Source organism: Dreissena polymorpha, chromosome 4, assembly GCF_020536995.1.
Source record: "Dreissena polymorpha isolate Duluth1 chromosome 4, UMN_Dpol_1.0, whole genome shotgun sequence".
Taxonomy (NCBI): domain Eukaryota; kingdom Metazoa; phylum Mollusca; class Bivalvia; order Myida; family Dreissenidae; genus Dreissena; species Dreissena polymorpha.
The window spans coordinates 14,948,226-14,963,829 of NC_068358.1; the positions used below are offsets into that span (position 1 = coordinate 14,948,226).

Sequence of the window (15,604 nt, forward strand, 5' to 3'; positions counted from 1 at the left end):
ACCTTTTACCACAATGTGTTTGTCAGAAACACAATGCCGCCTACTGCGCTGCTTTGATTTATTTAACAAAAATATATACGTGGGCATGTCAGATAACTATGTCCATTTAAAGCTTATTACTTCCCTTGACTTTGTTTTTTCGACTCTAGACCTTGAAGGTTGATGTTCACCTTGAAATTTTACCACACACAATGTGCAGCTCCATGAGATACACATGCATGCCAAATATCAAGGTGCTATCTTCAATATTTAAAAAGTTATGGCCAACGTTAAAGTTTTCTTTTGGACGGACGGACAGACACACTGACTGACAGACAATTCAACTGCTATATGCCACCCTACCTAGGGCATAATAAAAGTTCATTGATTGTCAATGGGATGTGATTTACGATTCATATTACTCTACCTACTGAAATACTTAGTTTCACAGGGGCATTATTTCATTATTATGGTTGTAATTTACGGTCATCATGTGTCTATTATCTATAGCCATGGGGGTCCAAGACCTAACAAATCTACCTTATCATGTTTTTCAAAGGTTTTATTCTTTAGGTTCATTGATTCAAATTGCATGTACCTGTGTATTGGAAATTATGTAGTATGTTAGACAAATTAGAAACTTAGCATCATGAATGTTAGAAGTACATGTATAGCAATAAGTCGACTTATCAATTTATTGGATGAAAGAGGCTACAATAGCAATTGCATGTAATTATGATGGACAATTAATGGCTTGTAACCTATTGATAGAGTGTATTGCAAGAAACTAATAGGCAACATAACTGGGCCAGATTAGGTCACTGCAGTGGCTGTATATCAACTATACATGCCCCAATTTATTAATTTTAATAATCCACTCAAACCAGATAGCACATGCCGGCATTTAAGAAAAAATTAATTTAATTCACACAATATATACACACAATTATACAATTTGATATCACATTTATTTATGAATTAAGGACATTAATAACTCATTTCTGTATATTATTATTTCTTAACTATCCAATTATAAAGCTTTTAATAAAATTAAGGATATTCACTATAATTTTTTGAAAAAGTGAGGACTTATTTTTTTGCTTTGGGTGTATGTTTTTTCATTACTTACATTAATTAGATATTTAATGAAAATGTTTTGGTACAAAACAAACAGTGCATGTAATATACTGAAAATAGGTTTTATTCCTGTTAAATTCTGTTTTATTCACATGATTAATGTAGCTTTATACACCCTTTCAGTTATTCGCTTTTACTAGTGTTAGAGTTGTGTCCCTTAGCCGGATGTGACGTCAACGGGGGATAGAAATTCGCCAGAGAAAATAAAATTTTACTGTGTCGCTGAAGAAATCAACGTCTTTAGCACAATATATGCGTAAGTTGCACACATGTTTTATTTTTATTATTTTATTGACGCATATTAAAGCTATCGCTTGTTGTATATTTACTTTTAAGTACGATGAAGTGAGAAAAAATGCATTAAACATTCCGTTTTGTCAAGACACATTTCATGTTCGTACATATACCATTACACCTGGATTGGAACCTAAAAGTAAATATTGTATAAAAATGCCAAATTTTGAAAGCAAAGCGTATTACGAGTTCTTTTCAGAAAGTTTATATTTGTAATCATGATTTTATCATAGGAATTATATGATTTCGGGGCTTTTTTTATTCTTAAATAGAACTAGAAAGTAGAAGAATGTGAATGAAAACCAATCAGGAGAACGGGTCATTTAACTTTCATGTTTTTTACACCAAAATCTCTATATTTATAAACTTTCAAAACCGAAACTATCCTTTGTTTCTTTGAGTGTTTGACTGAAGTGTTGAAATAATATAAAAATCAGCTGCAAAAAAAGCATTATATGTGGGTTTTTTTCAGGAATCATCCCAAATGCTATGTTCAGAAACAGTGAAGTACCATGGCTGAACCAGATCCTGTAACAGAAAAGAAAGTACAACAGTACACGACTGTGATTGTCAAAAGGTTTGTTCTTTTGTTTAAAATGTGAATTCACTATAATAAATACTCCTAAGTTTATTATTAATATAATTATGCAAATACATACACATTGGTGGCATGAATATATCCGGACATAGTCATGTACCATAAATACACTCTAATAAATATTGACTCGGTACAGAGACCCAACATGAAAGCATACAAGTTCAGCTGTCAGGTTTTAAGCATTATTGCCACTTTTAAAAAAACCATGTAACTTACACTACATTCAGTATCGATCATATTTATTTCAAACCATTTTCTAAAAAAATAATATGATGAATTTTGTATGTTGTATAAGTAACATGATTTTTTTCTAAAGAAGCAATAATGCTTAAAACCTGCCTTTTTATTTTTTGTAGCTGTATGCCAAGGATGTCCCTGGCGCTGTTTTACCGCAACTTCAACCAGAAAGATGCAAAGTTACAGAGTTGCGAATATGGTTGAAATGCCGGGGACAAGCTGTGAAATCGAATGAGACAAAAGCCGAACTTTGCTTGAGGTACTTATTTTATATCGCCTTTTCAGGCCTTTTCCTGGTGTATCTACGGGTCAGTTAAACGGACCCATTCCCTAACCTAAATTGTAATTTGAAAAAAATAATTCCCAATAAAAAAAGAAAGAAGAGGTTATGATTATTTTAACTCAATTATATGTAAATGACATCTAACAAAGTACATTTCCATGAATAATATGATTTTTTATCTAATTTGAATGATTGTGAAGGGTTATTTTATATTAGTTTTTCCCAAATCAGTTGATTTTTGGCACGAAAAATTCACAATCCTGCAATTGCTTTTTTCCCAAAATGGCCAGGAAAAAGCCTGCTTTTTATATTAAAAACGCACATTCATGTTGTGATTTTTTTTTCTATGTTTCTGTCAACCAGTCTGTTAAAAATAAGTTTTATCTGTTTAGTCAGCCTGACTTGACCACACAGCATATAGTACTTTACAATGTATATAACATGCATAGTGGCACACAGCTTTCTGCTTCAATTAAAATCCCTGACATAATAAGTTACATTACTCTCTTAAGTCTGCATTAGAAATTGGTTGCCACTAGTTAAATTGTCTTTATACATTTTTTGGTCAAAAAGAAGGTAGGGGTGGCGTTTATTAGGTGGAAAACAAGTATCTGAAACAGACTCTGGAGTAGTGCTTTTTTTGTAACACCTTAAATCTTAATGTTCTGTCACAAAGTTTAAATCTTTACTTTTATATATTTTCCAGGGTAAAGAAATTCAGTGACAACCAGGATAACATCCTAATTGTTGATCCTTATCCAGACCAGCCATTTGCAGCTAAGCAGAAGTCGTCCTGTATGAACTGTCAAGGACAATCAACAGTGTCAACAGCGGAAGAACATCTTAATTTGGAAGAATGCACATGGACCCAAAGCACCAGACCGATCTTCAAAGACTTTTCGTACATGAACATTCTGGAATGGACCAAAAGTTCTGGTAAAGGTTCAAAACTGGGTGTTGAAAAGCCTATTCAACGAGGCTATGTGTTTTTTCATGACGGTTATGTATTCGACACATGGACATCTGAACGTAACAGTTCAACAATTGTTAGATGCAAGTGTTTCCGCTCCATGAAAAACCGGTAATCAGAAATAAAGTGTATTGAAATAATCTAAATTATATTTGAAAGTATTCAATTTTGTGTTATTTTAGTGTCAGTATTTGTGAGATTCACCTCAAATCACATTTATTCATTCAATATAATCATAGGATCTCAGCTCATTTTGGTGCAATACCTGTATCTGAATGTTTGTAATTTTCAGATTGTGTTTCCTTAAATTAGTTTATGATTTCTAGCTTTCACATGTTGTCTTTCATCTTTAATCTTACAATTAATGATACTTCATAATGTTTTGTGATGAACTATGCTACTCAAATGTGCTTATCTTGCATTATTTCTGTTGTAATAAAGCTTATATCATTGATTACAAAGTGTTTTTACTCAAAGGATTACGCAAAACTGTAGCAGAGTCTTAGTGAAATAGTTGCTATGGTGTCTGCTAAGCAATCTGGAGCAACCAGTTTCGATCCCCATTGAGAATCAGTAATGGTTCTTCCCAGGAAACGAACTTAAGTACTGATTTGTCTCAATATGCATTGGACTTTCTTAGTTTTACCTAATATTTCCCCAAAAAAACTAAAATTTCTATTAACAAAATTATTTATTCAGTAGTCATACAATCAAAACAAATTAACAAACATGATTAAAAAGATGTATATACAATTTTTATGTAAAGGCCACACACCTTATTTGGCATAGTAAATTTAAGTATGAATGACATATTTTATCTATGCCAATTAGAATATATCTGGTGGTTACAAGGTAGAAATCCATCTTTTTTGCACTGTACAACTTAAAAATAATCGCGTTTGTTGAAATGGATGTGTACGTCTGGAAATCCTACTTTCGGTTTTAAAAGCAGTACTGTTTGAAAAAAAAAAAAACTTGCTATTAAACTAGGCTATAGATTTAATTTTATTATGCCAACTAGAATATATCTGGTGGTAACAAGGTAGAAAGCCATCTTTTTTTGCCCTTTAAAAAGTTAAAAATAATCGTGTTTAATATAGAAATCCTTCTTTCAGTTTTAAAAGCAGTTATTCCTGTTTGAAAAATAATAAATTACTTGCTAACTAGACTATAGATTTAATGAAAATTTTGCACACTTTCAAATTGCATCTATATGAACATGTACTTTATTTCAAGGTGTGTAGCTTTAAGTACTCTTTAAGCATTAATCTGTAACTAAATCAATGCTTATATCAAGATAATTATCAAAAACTTTATACAAAGCCAAAAAATGTACAAATATTACATGAACAGCCAATGGTTTTTCATTAGCCTACATGTAGTATGATGTACACGAACAACAAATGTTCATATAAATGGTATGTATGTTAAACACCTGGGGACCGTTTCAATAAGATATCGTATCGTAAATATAACGATATCGTAACTCGGGTAGTTGCGATTGGATTTACGATTCTCGTAAACCGTTTCAATAACGCCCTCGTAAATGTCCTCGTAAATCGCTCTCGCAATCTACGATTTCTTTATTGTACATTCGGTTTTCTTTGGGGTTATATTCAAACTGTCAACATCCGGTAGGTTGCTTACACCGTGTTGTTTTCGTAATGTGTTGCGGAAATTTGAGAAAAAGCACATATAACAAACATTGAACAGAGAGCGAGATGGCTCACACGGGATCAATACACGATTTATTGCATAAATCAATCTTTCGTACCGTGTTACAGTGGAATAGTGTTGTTTTTCACTGTGTGCAAAGTCTATGAACTCACTGGAATTGTTACTAACGTCGTTAGTGGAAATGGAATTTAGAAACGTCTAATCATCATGCTGAATTATCAACAGCATCATTTCTGTGGAACACTGCCATATGCCTTATATAAGTGTTTCATAGTTATGGTGCTTTTAAAATAGTTCACTATCTGCCAAGATTGGAATGGTACTTGTATACAGGTAAAATAAATAATTGTGCAGTGTTTATTTTACTAACATTGTAGTGAAATAAGGTCACTTCCAACAGCCTTGCTGTTGGGCTAGCTCTTTAGCGACGCGGTTAAACTGTCTGACTACCACTCTGAAGGTCGTGGGTTCAATGCCTGGCTTGAGCTCAGTATTTTCACATTAATGGCGACGAGTCAAAAAACGAACTGTGAATGCGGGAATGGGTCTGAGCTGTGTAATGGTTTCTGGGAGGGCCATTTGGATGCAAGACATGCTGTAGCGAGCGTGTCTGGGCCTTGAAACATTAAAAGGGGTAGGAGTGTAGTGAAATAAGGTCACTAAGGCTGTTGGGCTAGCTCTTTAGCGACGCGGTTAAAGTGTCTGACTACCACTCTGGAGGTCATGGGTTCAATCCCCGGCTTTTGCTCAGTATTTTCACATTAATATCATACACTATCACATATAAATATCTATTTAACTCTTTGTATTAAAGCTTGATTCCTGAAAAAGTATGATGCTTATCAAGACATTGGAGTCTATTTCCCGAGTAGAACCAATACTTTGAGTCATCAGAGATGATCTTGAGGACCCTCCCTAATTCCCTCATTGCCAGTGGGGATCAAGGTGGGACCTTCTGATGAAAGTAGCTAGACAGACACTATAATTATGTAATATTCCAGGGAAACCTTTTTACCCGAGGTATTGTCATAGCCAGCTCGTCGCCCGCCCTCTGCCTTCCGCATCGTGCTAAAACTTTCGACATTTTGCTCTAAAATCAAAGTGCTTCCACCTGCAACTTTTTAACTTAATATGTAGATGCACCTTGATGAGTTCTACATGCCACACCCATTTTTGGGTAACAAGGTCTAAGGTCACTGTGACCTTAAAAAAAATCTGACAAGCTTTAATTTACTCAAAAGTGCATATAATCATTGATGATTCTGTAATACATGTAGTTACATATTAAAACAGTAACAATATGTGTTACTCATTTTTTTGCTTCATAAAACATGGTTTATCTCAATGCACATCCAACTCTCTCAGTAACGCTTGATTGGCCATTGTCGGCTTGGGTACTTCTTACATGTACCTTGGGTACTCTTAAGTATACTTAAATGTACCCCGGGTCACCGATTACCCTAAAACGATATTGCTTACCTTCAACAAACTAATCTTTAAAAACAAACTGTATCAACATGCTTTTTGAGTAAGAGTTTTGATAATATAGAGGCCATTGTACAGAAAATTTGACATGAATATGAACATAATTAATAAAAAAAAAATAGCAGACAACAACCGATTTAGGGTTAAAATTCCCGGGTATGTTTTAGTATATTTACCGTACCCGGGGTACATGTAAGTATACTTAAGAATACCAGCGGTACATGTAGGTAGTACCCGAGCTGTAAATGACCAATCAAGCCTCAGTAACTGTTCCTAAATTACAGTCACTATGTTGCCTTTTAAACTCCAACACAAAAAGGTCTTGACAAATGAAATGTAGGGTATTTGCACCATATTTGTCTGTGTTTAATGATCATGTAAATAAACTTGACATGCAGACCGACCAGAACCCGCTGATAATATGCACATCTCCTTTTGGTAGTGAAGCTTCCCATAAAGTTTCATTGAATTCCCGCCATTAGTTGCTGATAAATAGCCCGGACAAAAATTGTACACGGATGGATGGACAGACGAAGCGGTGACTATATGCTCCCCCAAAATTTTTTGGGGGAGCATACAAAATCAAAGTGGCGCAGAAGGGGACATAGTGTTTCCCACAAACACATTTCTTGTTTTTCCTGCATGTTTCCTGCATACATTCATTTTTGTGTCTTAAAATTTTTTATTTCTCCTTGTGAAAAATGCATTTCATCAGAAAATAAGTAGGTAACCATAAGTGCATTTTAATTGTGTTTTAAGTATATTTTCGAATAATATAATTAACTTTTTGGAATAAACAAAACTGAAAAAGTACACACAAGTGTATTAAATTTGCATTAATTACATTTTCATATACATACATGTACCAACGCCTATTTATGAGCAGTAGTCCTTAAATGGTTTACTTATGGTTGACAAAATGCATTTTGTATTGCTATTATTTCAAAATATAGCTACCCATCCAGTTCAATATGAAACTGTAATGTTAAATTATACACAGTGACACTAGGTGAAGTTGGAATATAACATGTTTTCAACAATTATAATGTGCTTTTTTTCCTATTGTGTTTATTTATTAGACAAAATTATAAGTAAAATAGATACTTGCATATACAAATTCATTTCATGCTCTGAATCTATTTTTGTTAAATACTGTGTATACTTTTGTATTATTTGTACTTTTCTAATGTTTAACAGTGATGGTATTTTTATTATTTTCATTGTATTTTTAAACTGTGTGCAGGCACACATCAACAGGGTTTCATTTTTTTAGGATTTAAGAAAAAATCAAATTAAACACCCAGTGAAATCAATTAAAATGATACAATTATATATGCAATAGTGTCTATTTGACTTATATTTTGTACAAATTAATAACAGGTTAAACTGCATTGACTGCAGTGTTGAAAAAAAACACTGTTTATTCCCAAATTGATGTCTTATTCCAACTTCACATGACAGTGTGTTCCTAGAATAATGAAGAAATACTGGAATCTCAAATTATGTCATATCATTGTTTCTAATATCTGCATCAGCAGAAACCCTTCTGAAAATGAAATGAGCTTTTTACCAAAATGCACTTAAAAAATTGCATTTTATCTGCATTTGTTTAAGCGAATTGTCTGCATGTTTTAGAGAGTACACTTTATTGCATTAATTAATTAGAAACAGATGAAGCCTTTTTTCATGTTCTTTAAATTCGGAAGTGTATTTTTTTTTTTTTAATAAATAATCCACTTTTTCTTAGACAGTTGAGTTTTAAGTACATCTTTTTAATTTATAAAATGTTTAAAGTGTATCTTTTCTAGGTTATGACATATTTTTACTTTAGAAACAAAATAACTCATTCTTAAAAGCATTATTAGGTGTTTGCTAAAATTTAAATTAGGCGTAACAAAAAAAGTTGTTTGTTTCCGGTGGCCCGACCCTACCTATTTTTTTGCCGCCGGTCCTAATCTTTTTTGAGCCCAAAATTCGAAAATAATCGGACCGCGTATTTTTCGGCGCGCTCAATAAGCGTTCAACGTTATCAACGTTATCGGCGCCGTACATTAAACTTTCAACATAAACAAGATGGCGGCGCCCAGCGCTAGCACGTCGAAGGCAGCATCGTCAGTTCTTGCGATAACATTTTTCAAATGCAAACATCTGGAGGAGCAAAAACTAATAAAAAATGTTTCTCACTCAAAGCAGATGGACGATTTATTCCAGGAACATCACTCTCGAGACAAAACTGTCACTTACACAGTGAAGTGTAAGACGGACATGTCAAAATCGGCTGAAAGTTTTGAGATCGAAGGTAGGCCTACATTAAAGCAGTTGCAAACGTGTCAATTTTACAGTATCTATGTTAGCGTTTCCGATCGCCAAAATCGCCAAAGGCGATTGAATCTTTCAGCTGGCCATTAAAGTTTAAAATGTGAATGAAAATGGCGATTGCAAAATATCCTGATATTTCTCTATAAGTATATAACACAGGTGGAAGTAACGTACCCAGGATAGTATTTTTCATATATATATATTTTAGGAGCCCAATATTTTCAAATAAATATATAAAATCATGTTTAATGAGAAAAAAAATGACAAAGAGCCATGAAAAAAATCCCCGCCCTCTGATATTGGAATCATAACAAGGTCATTAACTAGACTTTATTATAGACCTGTCTTCGCGGGCCGCAAACATGTCAAAAATAGCTTTAATCCAAAGCATCCCTTGATCCTCCTATGGGCCATTGGACAACCTTTCAAAAAAAGTTAACTTCAAAAATATCTGTCCAGCCGTTAACTCACAGTCGGTCGAAAACCGAGCAATATTTCGAGTCCGTTTGTCAACCCGAATAAATCTTCTACAGACTTTCAAACAATATTTTTGAGTTTTTGCCCCTTAATCGATAGCTCGCGTCCTATTCCTTTGAAACAACGAAGCGTGTCAAATAATGCATGCATATGCAACCACTTACCCCTAAAAACTTATTCCAAAATGTTATATTTTCTTTGCAACAACTGTTATAACACTCAATTTGATTTACTTGAAAACGAAAGTAGCCATCGCTCTTGAACCCGGCTTAGCAGTGAAATACACTGACAGAGCCAGGCACATAAATATCCAATCAACAACATCAACGATGTTTTAATAAATGTAAATAAATGAAAAATACTTATCATTCTGATTGAATTGGAATAAGTTTTTAGGGGTAAGTGGTTGCATGTGCATGCATTATTTGACACGCCTCGTTGTTTTAAAGGAATAGGACGCGAGCTATCGATTAAGGGGCAAAAACTCAAAAATATTGTTTGAAAGTCTGTAGAAGATTTATTCGGGTTGACAAACGGACTCGAAACATTGCTCGGTTTTCGACCGACTTTGAGTTAACGGCTGGACAGATTTTTTTAAAGTGAACTTTTTTTGAAAGGTTGTCCAATTGCCCATAGGAGGATCAATGGATGCTTTTGATTAAAGCTACTTTTGACATTTTTGCGGCCCGTGAAGACAGGTCTATGATAAATTCTAGTTAATGACCTTGTTATGATTCCAATATCAGAGGGTGGGGATTTTTTTTTCACGGCTCTTTGTCAATTTTGTTTCTCATTAAACATGATTTTATGTATTTATTTGAATATATTGGGCTCTTAATAAAATAAATAACAAAAAAATACTATCCAGGGTATATACGTTACTTCCACCTGTGGTATATAATATTCCCTTCTTTTAAAGAGAACTCGGTACCGATTTCCACATGTAACCGCCATAAAAGCTCCAGGTGGTAATAGATAGTCCACTGATAAGAGATAACCAGATGCCCTTATCGTATATTTAAGCCACATAACACAGTCATGTATGCTGACAGATGCATCACTGGAAATTTTCGGGTAACTTTCCAGTCGCCAAACTGTGATATTTAACGTCCAATCGGCTACGAGAATGTTTATGGAGGCGGAGTTATATAGCGATTATTATTTTTGATTGACATCGGTCACAGAGTAAGCGTTTATCGCAGGTTTATTTACAATGAATCACAGTTGTAGCATTAATACGTGTTATAAAACCGGTAAATAAAGCAGTACATTAAAGGCGGTTTCGGGCATCATCATCACACCTATTTACCGTACTGTAAACAATCATTAATTATGAGAAGTTGATTGCAATTGGTGAGCAGTGTAAATTTACTTACGGCGAGTAAGTTGTGAAAAACAAAACCCGTTAATAATTTGATGCGGTAACAAATTAAATCCAGTGCATGTATATTTTATCATGTCTATTTGTAGAACTGATTTACACCCTTTTACTACAACCACGTGATAATAACTATTCACTATGCATTAATACCGGTATGCCATGTAGAACCCGTGTTATAAGAAAGAGCGCGAAATTATTGTTGTCGTCTGCAATGCCAAGTTCTACGCATGCAAAGCATGCTTTTTTTAAAACAGACGATGTGTAACTAAATATAGCCTAGCCGCTCAGTACATGCAGTATTTAAGACTTACAAATTTACCGGTACGTTTGAATAAATTATATATTGCAACTTACCGGTACGTTTAAATAAATTATATATTGCAACTATGGAAAAATATGTCAATTCAAGAATACATTGCAGTAAATGTATTTTTCAAGAATCAAGAAGCACCAGACTACGGCAAAAATTATTGGGAGATGGGGGAGGGGGGCGAATAGGAGTTACGCAAGACCCACCCAATCAAAGACCCGGGCATATCTGAAAGTTCTAACATTGTTTACCGTTTATGCCAGTGCATGAAAATAAATATAAATGGAAATAAAAAAAACATGAAATTATTTGATTTCACGTAACAAATAATTTATTTAAATGTGTCTTCATTGATAATTTAATACAGTCATTATTGATACCTATAGATTCATGATAATGATTATGTCGTTCATTGAGCAAATAAGGTTATAATGTGGGTCGTGATCGTAGTGCTGAAATTTGGCTACTAATTTTTATTCCTTAGCGCCAACCTAGAGTATCTTTATTATTAAATATATTTTAAACAGGTATATATCATGTTAGAATCGGTATGTGTTTATTTATATGGTGCAGTAGTTTCGTATTACCCCACCCACTTATTTATAAAATATTAAAACTTTGTATGACTTGGGATAAAGTTGGGTGAAGGGATGGGGGGTTGAACTATGCTGGCATGGTCCCATGGGGAACCCCTGCTCGATTTTTTCAGAGGGCTGGACTTTTTTGTTTTTTTAGAGGATTTTTTTTCTTCAGGTATATAATTTTGATTTGTTTGTGAATAGCCCGTCTAAATAATTCTTTAGCCTCTCTTTATATCATTAAATTTCTGCTTTTCTGTGCTTGGTGTGATTTGATTTTGTGATTGTTTATTGATTTTTGTGTGTGTAATTGTATGTATATAATACAAGTCGTAATAAATTTTCTGTTCTGTTCCTGAAATTCATGGGTAGATAGACCCCACGCCACCAGTACATAATATAATCTGAAAATGTGGTCCTTTGGGAACATTAACTGCATCCAAGAAATATAAAAGCACATCCGGTTTGATTGGGTCTTTCCATGGTGATAATGTTAAATGCAACACCACTGGCGTTCCCGTAGCACTGCTTTTGAGGTATTTAATATATTATAAATAATAAATAATATAGAATACACTGCATGAACCCAAAGGACCAGAAAGTATAACAACACTGAATCCCTAAAGACACTGAGGGTCAAGCTCTCTGTGACTTGTTATAGTTATGCCTTTTATTGGTCATAAAATGGTATATTTAAGCTGTTGCCAGAAGTCAACATTAAACTCGGAATTAAGGAAAGCAACACATTCAATATTAATGAACAGCAAGTTTTTATTTCTTAAAAGCATTTAAATATAGTCATAAAGCATTACAGACATCATCAAATTTATTGTACATACAGTTATACACAAAACATGAGAAGAAAATGCACCATGTACGACAATTTCTAAAAAAAAAATTATTTTTAAAAATAAAATTATTTGCCTACCTACCTACCCTAATTTTTTTGGCCATGTCAGTGGAAACAAACGATTTTTTTTTTTAGGCCTTAGTAACAAAGTATTTTTTCCATTGGGGCCATACAATCAAAATGTTCACCATGAAAATGCTGACAACTTCAAACATCATTCTTTTTAAGTACAAATGTAAGCCCTTCTTCTGCGTTCTCTGTATTGCAATCCACTTTATAATTTAAAGTGTATTTAATTACATGTTGAACAAAAAGATTGTGAAGTAAGAAGCTAAAGTGACATTATTCAAGAAGCTTCTTCTCTTTAAGATTCACTAACACAACATCCAGTTTAAACAGTTTTAACAACTTTATTCGCAACAACAGTAAATATTTGTAGTGGTTATAACAATGACCCAAAGAAATATTATTTATATGTTTTAAAAAAATTCTGAGGACATATGTGAAGGATTATCTGTGGAAAATATAGGGATATGGAGTAGCTGTACACACAATTTAAGTGGAACATTTTAAGTACAAAAGGGGCATTATTAAGCTAAATGCAGGTCAGAGATAAGCAACTTGGTCAGTGACCTCACAATGACATAATGACCCTGAATACATAAGTGCTTTTAATGAAAATATGTAATAGAAACAGTGATATAAGGATGTTGCATGTTTACCATAATTTTATACACAGCTTATCATTCAAGGTATAGTCGAGCTAAAATTAAATATATATTTTACATTTAAGTTCGAATAAAAAAAATACACATTTTTTTCTTCAAGAGTTCCTGCTGTGTTCAACTGCATGTGTGTAATATAACATATTCAGTATTATGGGTATGAGAGTCCCATCCACTGCTCCCGGGCCTTGTGGCAGAATCCAACCTTCATGCAAGTTTGTTGTTGTACGCGGACTGGAAACCTATGGAATGTATCATGTGTTTAAAATTAACAGTACATGATAAAGCATTTATATACATGATTTGATTAACTGTGTTTAAATTTTTATTTATTAACTGTGCTCAAGTTTTCATCATCTATTGATTTTTTATTCACATATAGTTTATGTATCAAATAAAAAAAACAAATGAGGATTAAAAAAAGATGAAAAGTAAATAAATTATGATTGTACCATCCCTGTAAAATGAAAAATAATTTTAACTTTAATTATTTGACCCAAAATCTATATGAGATTTTATCACATGCTATACCCTGTTACACATGTGTAATATACTTTTTAAGCGTTTTCATTGGCTTAGTTTTCGTTTATTGACCAATCGCATTTTGTTATTTCACCGAAATGACATTGCAACGTCAAATGATGCCACGAAATGTAAACATCATTTGGGATTTATCATTATGTTTGCGTTAATATTTATTTAATTTGCTCATTTAAAAGCATGTGATAAAAAAGATCTCACACTTGTCATATCATACATGTACCATATTTTATTAAACATCTCCAGGAAATTCATTAGTAAGCTCGCCAAAGGCTCGTTTACATACAAAATTCCTTAACTCGTTTAATGAAATATGGTATGATATGACAACTCGTGCCAGATCATATATGTAAGACATGATGTATTTAAATAAATAACATTTTTTCTACAACAGTTTAAAATCATGATTGAGTAATTGATTATAGAAATAAAGACATTTACCGATCATATGTTTGCTGATTGAACTTGTGAAGGCATGTCAATTAACGAAAGATGATCTGCTGATTCCATGAAGATCTGCCAGCTTGGAATAGATGTTTCCTTTGGCCAAAAATCTTTAACTGATGTCAGTGATGAGTACCTGTTGGTGTAGTACAATATGAACAAGAGTGCCAAACTGTCACAAGATACGCCCGTTCGAAGGTTTTGGACACCATGCTCAATGCTTGAAAGTGTCCTCAAGACCTAGTTATTGACCCGGCATGACCCATATTTGAACTTGACCTAGATATCACTTAGATGTAACATCTGACTAAATTTGGTGAAGATCAGATGAAAACTACTTCAATTAAAGAGCGGACAACATGCTTAATGCTTGAAATGCACTATGTGACCTCGTTTTTGACCCGGCATGACCCATGTTCGAACTTGACCTACATATCATCTAGACACAACTTCTGACCAAATTAGGTGAAGATCAGATGAAAACTACTTCAATTAGAGAGCGGACACCATGCTAAATGCTTGAAATGCACTAAGTAACCTCGTGACCTAGTTTTTGACCCGGCATGACCCATATTTGAACTTGACCTACATATCATCTAGACACAACTTCTGACCAAATTTGGTGAAGATCGGATGAATACAATTTGAATTAGAGTCCGGACAAAGTGGCGCCGTTGAAAATGCACTAATTGACCCTATGACCTAGTTTTTGACCCGGCATGACCCATATTCGAACTTGGCCTATATCAACTAGATGCAACTGCTGACCAAGTTTGGTGAAGATCGGATGAATACAATTTGAAATAGAGTCCGGACAAAGTGGCCCCTTTGAAAATGCACTTATTGACCCTATGACCTAGTTTTTGACCCGGCATGACCCATATTCGAACTTGGCCTAGATATCAACTAGATACAACTGCTGACCAAGTTTGGTGAAGATCGGATGAATACAATTTGAAATAGAGTCCGGACAAAGTGGCCCCTTTGAAAATGCACTTATTGACCCTATGACCTAGTTTTTGACCCGGCATGACCCAGTGCTCCAGCTAGCAATAAATAGAGGGGCGCTGCGCCCCTCTAAAATTTGCCCACTTAAAAAGCGCCCCTCTATTTTTCTGTCAAATGCCCTTTTGATCTCTTAATTCCTGCTCTCAGGCCGTATAAATCGCCAGAAACATCGACATGAATACACACATAACATGACTGCCTGGGGTGTATTAAGTCAACACATTGTGAACAAACAAGCCCCAAGGGCATGGTTTGTTATCAGATCACTAATTAGCATTTTGTTGCAGACGATAGTAGCATGCTGTGAAAGAT

At 34.0% G+C, this 15,604-nt stretch overlaps 2 protein-coding genes and 1 long non-coding RNA gene across 4 annotated transcripts in view; 1 reads left to right on the forward strand and 2 right to left on the reverse strand.

Moving 5' to 3' along the window:
• Window positions 1-15,604, reverse strand: part of LOC127879703 (protocadherin Fat 1-like) — a 197,054-nt gene that overhangs the window by 169,816 nt on the left and 11,634 nt on the right. The gene's annotated exons all lie outside the window — the stretch shown is intronic.
• LOC127879705 (uncharacterized) lies at window positions 1,230-3,644 on the forward strand. Its single transcript, XM_052426702.1, has 4 exons — window positions 1,230-1,372; window positions 1,883-1,973; window positions 2,365-2,504; window positions 3,235-3,644. The coding sequence occupies exons 2-4, from the start codon at window positions 1,923-1,925 to the stop codon at window positions 3,611-3,613; spliced, it is 570 nt and encodes a 189-aa protein (XP_052282662.1). The 5' UTR covers window positions 1,230-1,372; window positions 1,883-1,922; the 3' UTR covers window positions 3,614-3,644.
• LOC127879706 (uncharacterized) lies at window positions 12,966-14,442 on the reverse strand. Its single transcript, XR_008049219.1, has 2 exons — window positions 14,282-14,442; window positions 12,966-13,542 (listed from the first exon to the last, which is right to left on the reverse strand). It is a non-coding gene; the product is annotated as an uncharacterized LOC127879706 (long non-coding RNA).

Excerpts from the sequence above, each read along its gene's own strand:
- LOC127879705 (XM_052426702.1), top strand. The coding sequence starts at position 1,923 with ATGGCTGAACCAGATCCTGTAACAGAAAAGAAAGTACAACAGTACACG. Across the intron at positions 1,974-2,364 it reads AAGTACAACAGTACACGACT|CTGTATGCCAAGGATGTCCC; the intron begins GTGATTGTCAAA and ends TATTTTTTGTAG. Across the intron at positions 2,505-3,234 it reads AAAGCCGAACTTTGCTTGAG|GGTAAAGAAATTCAGTGACA; the intron begins GTACTTATTTTA and ends TATATTTTCCAG.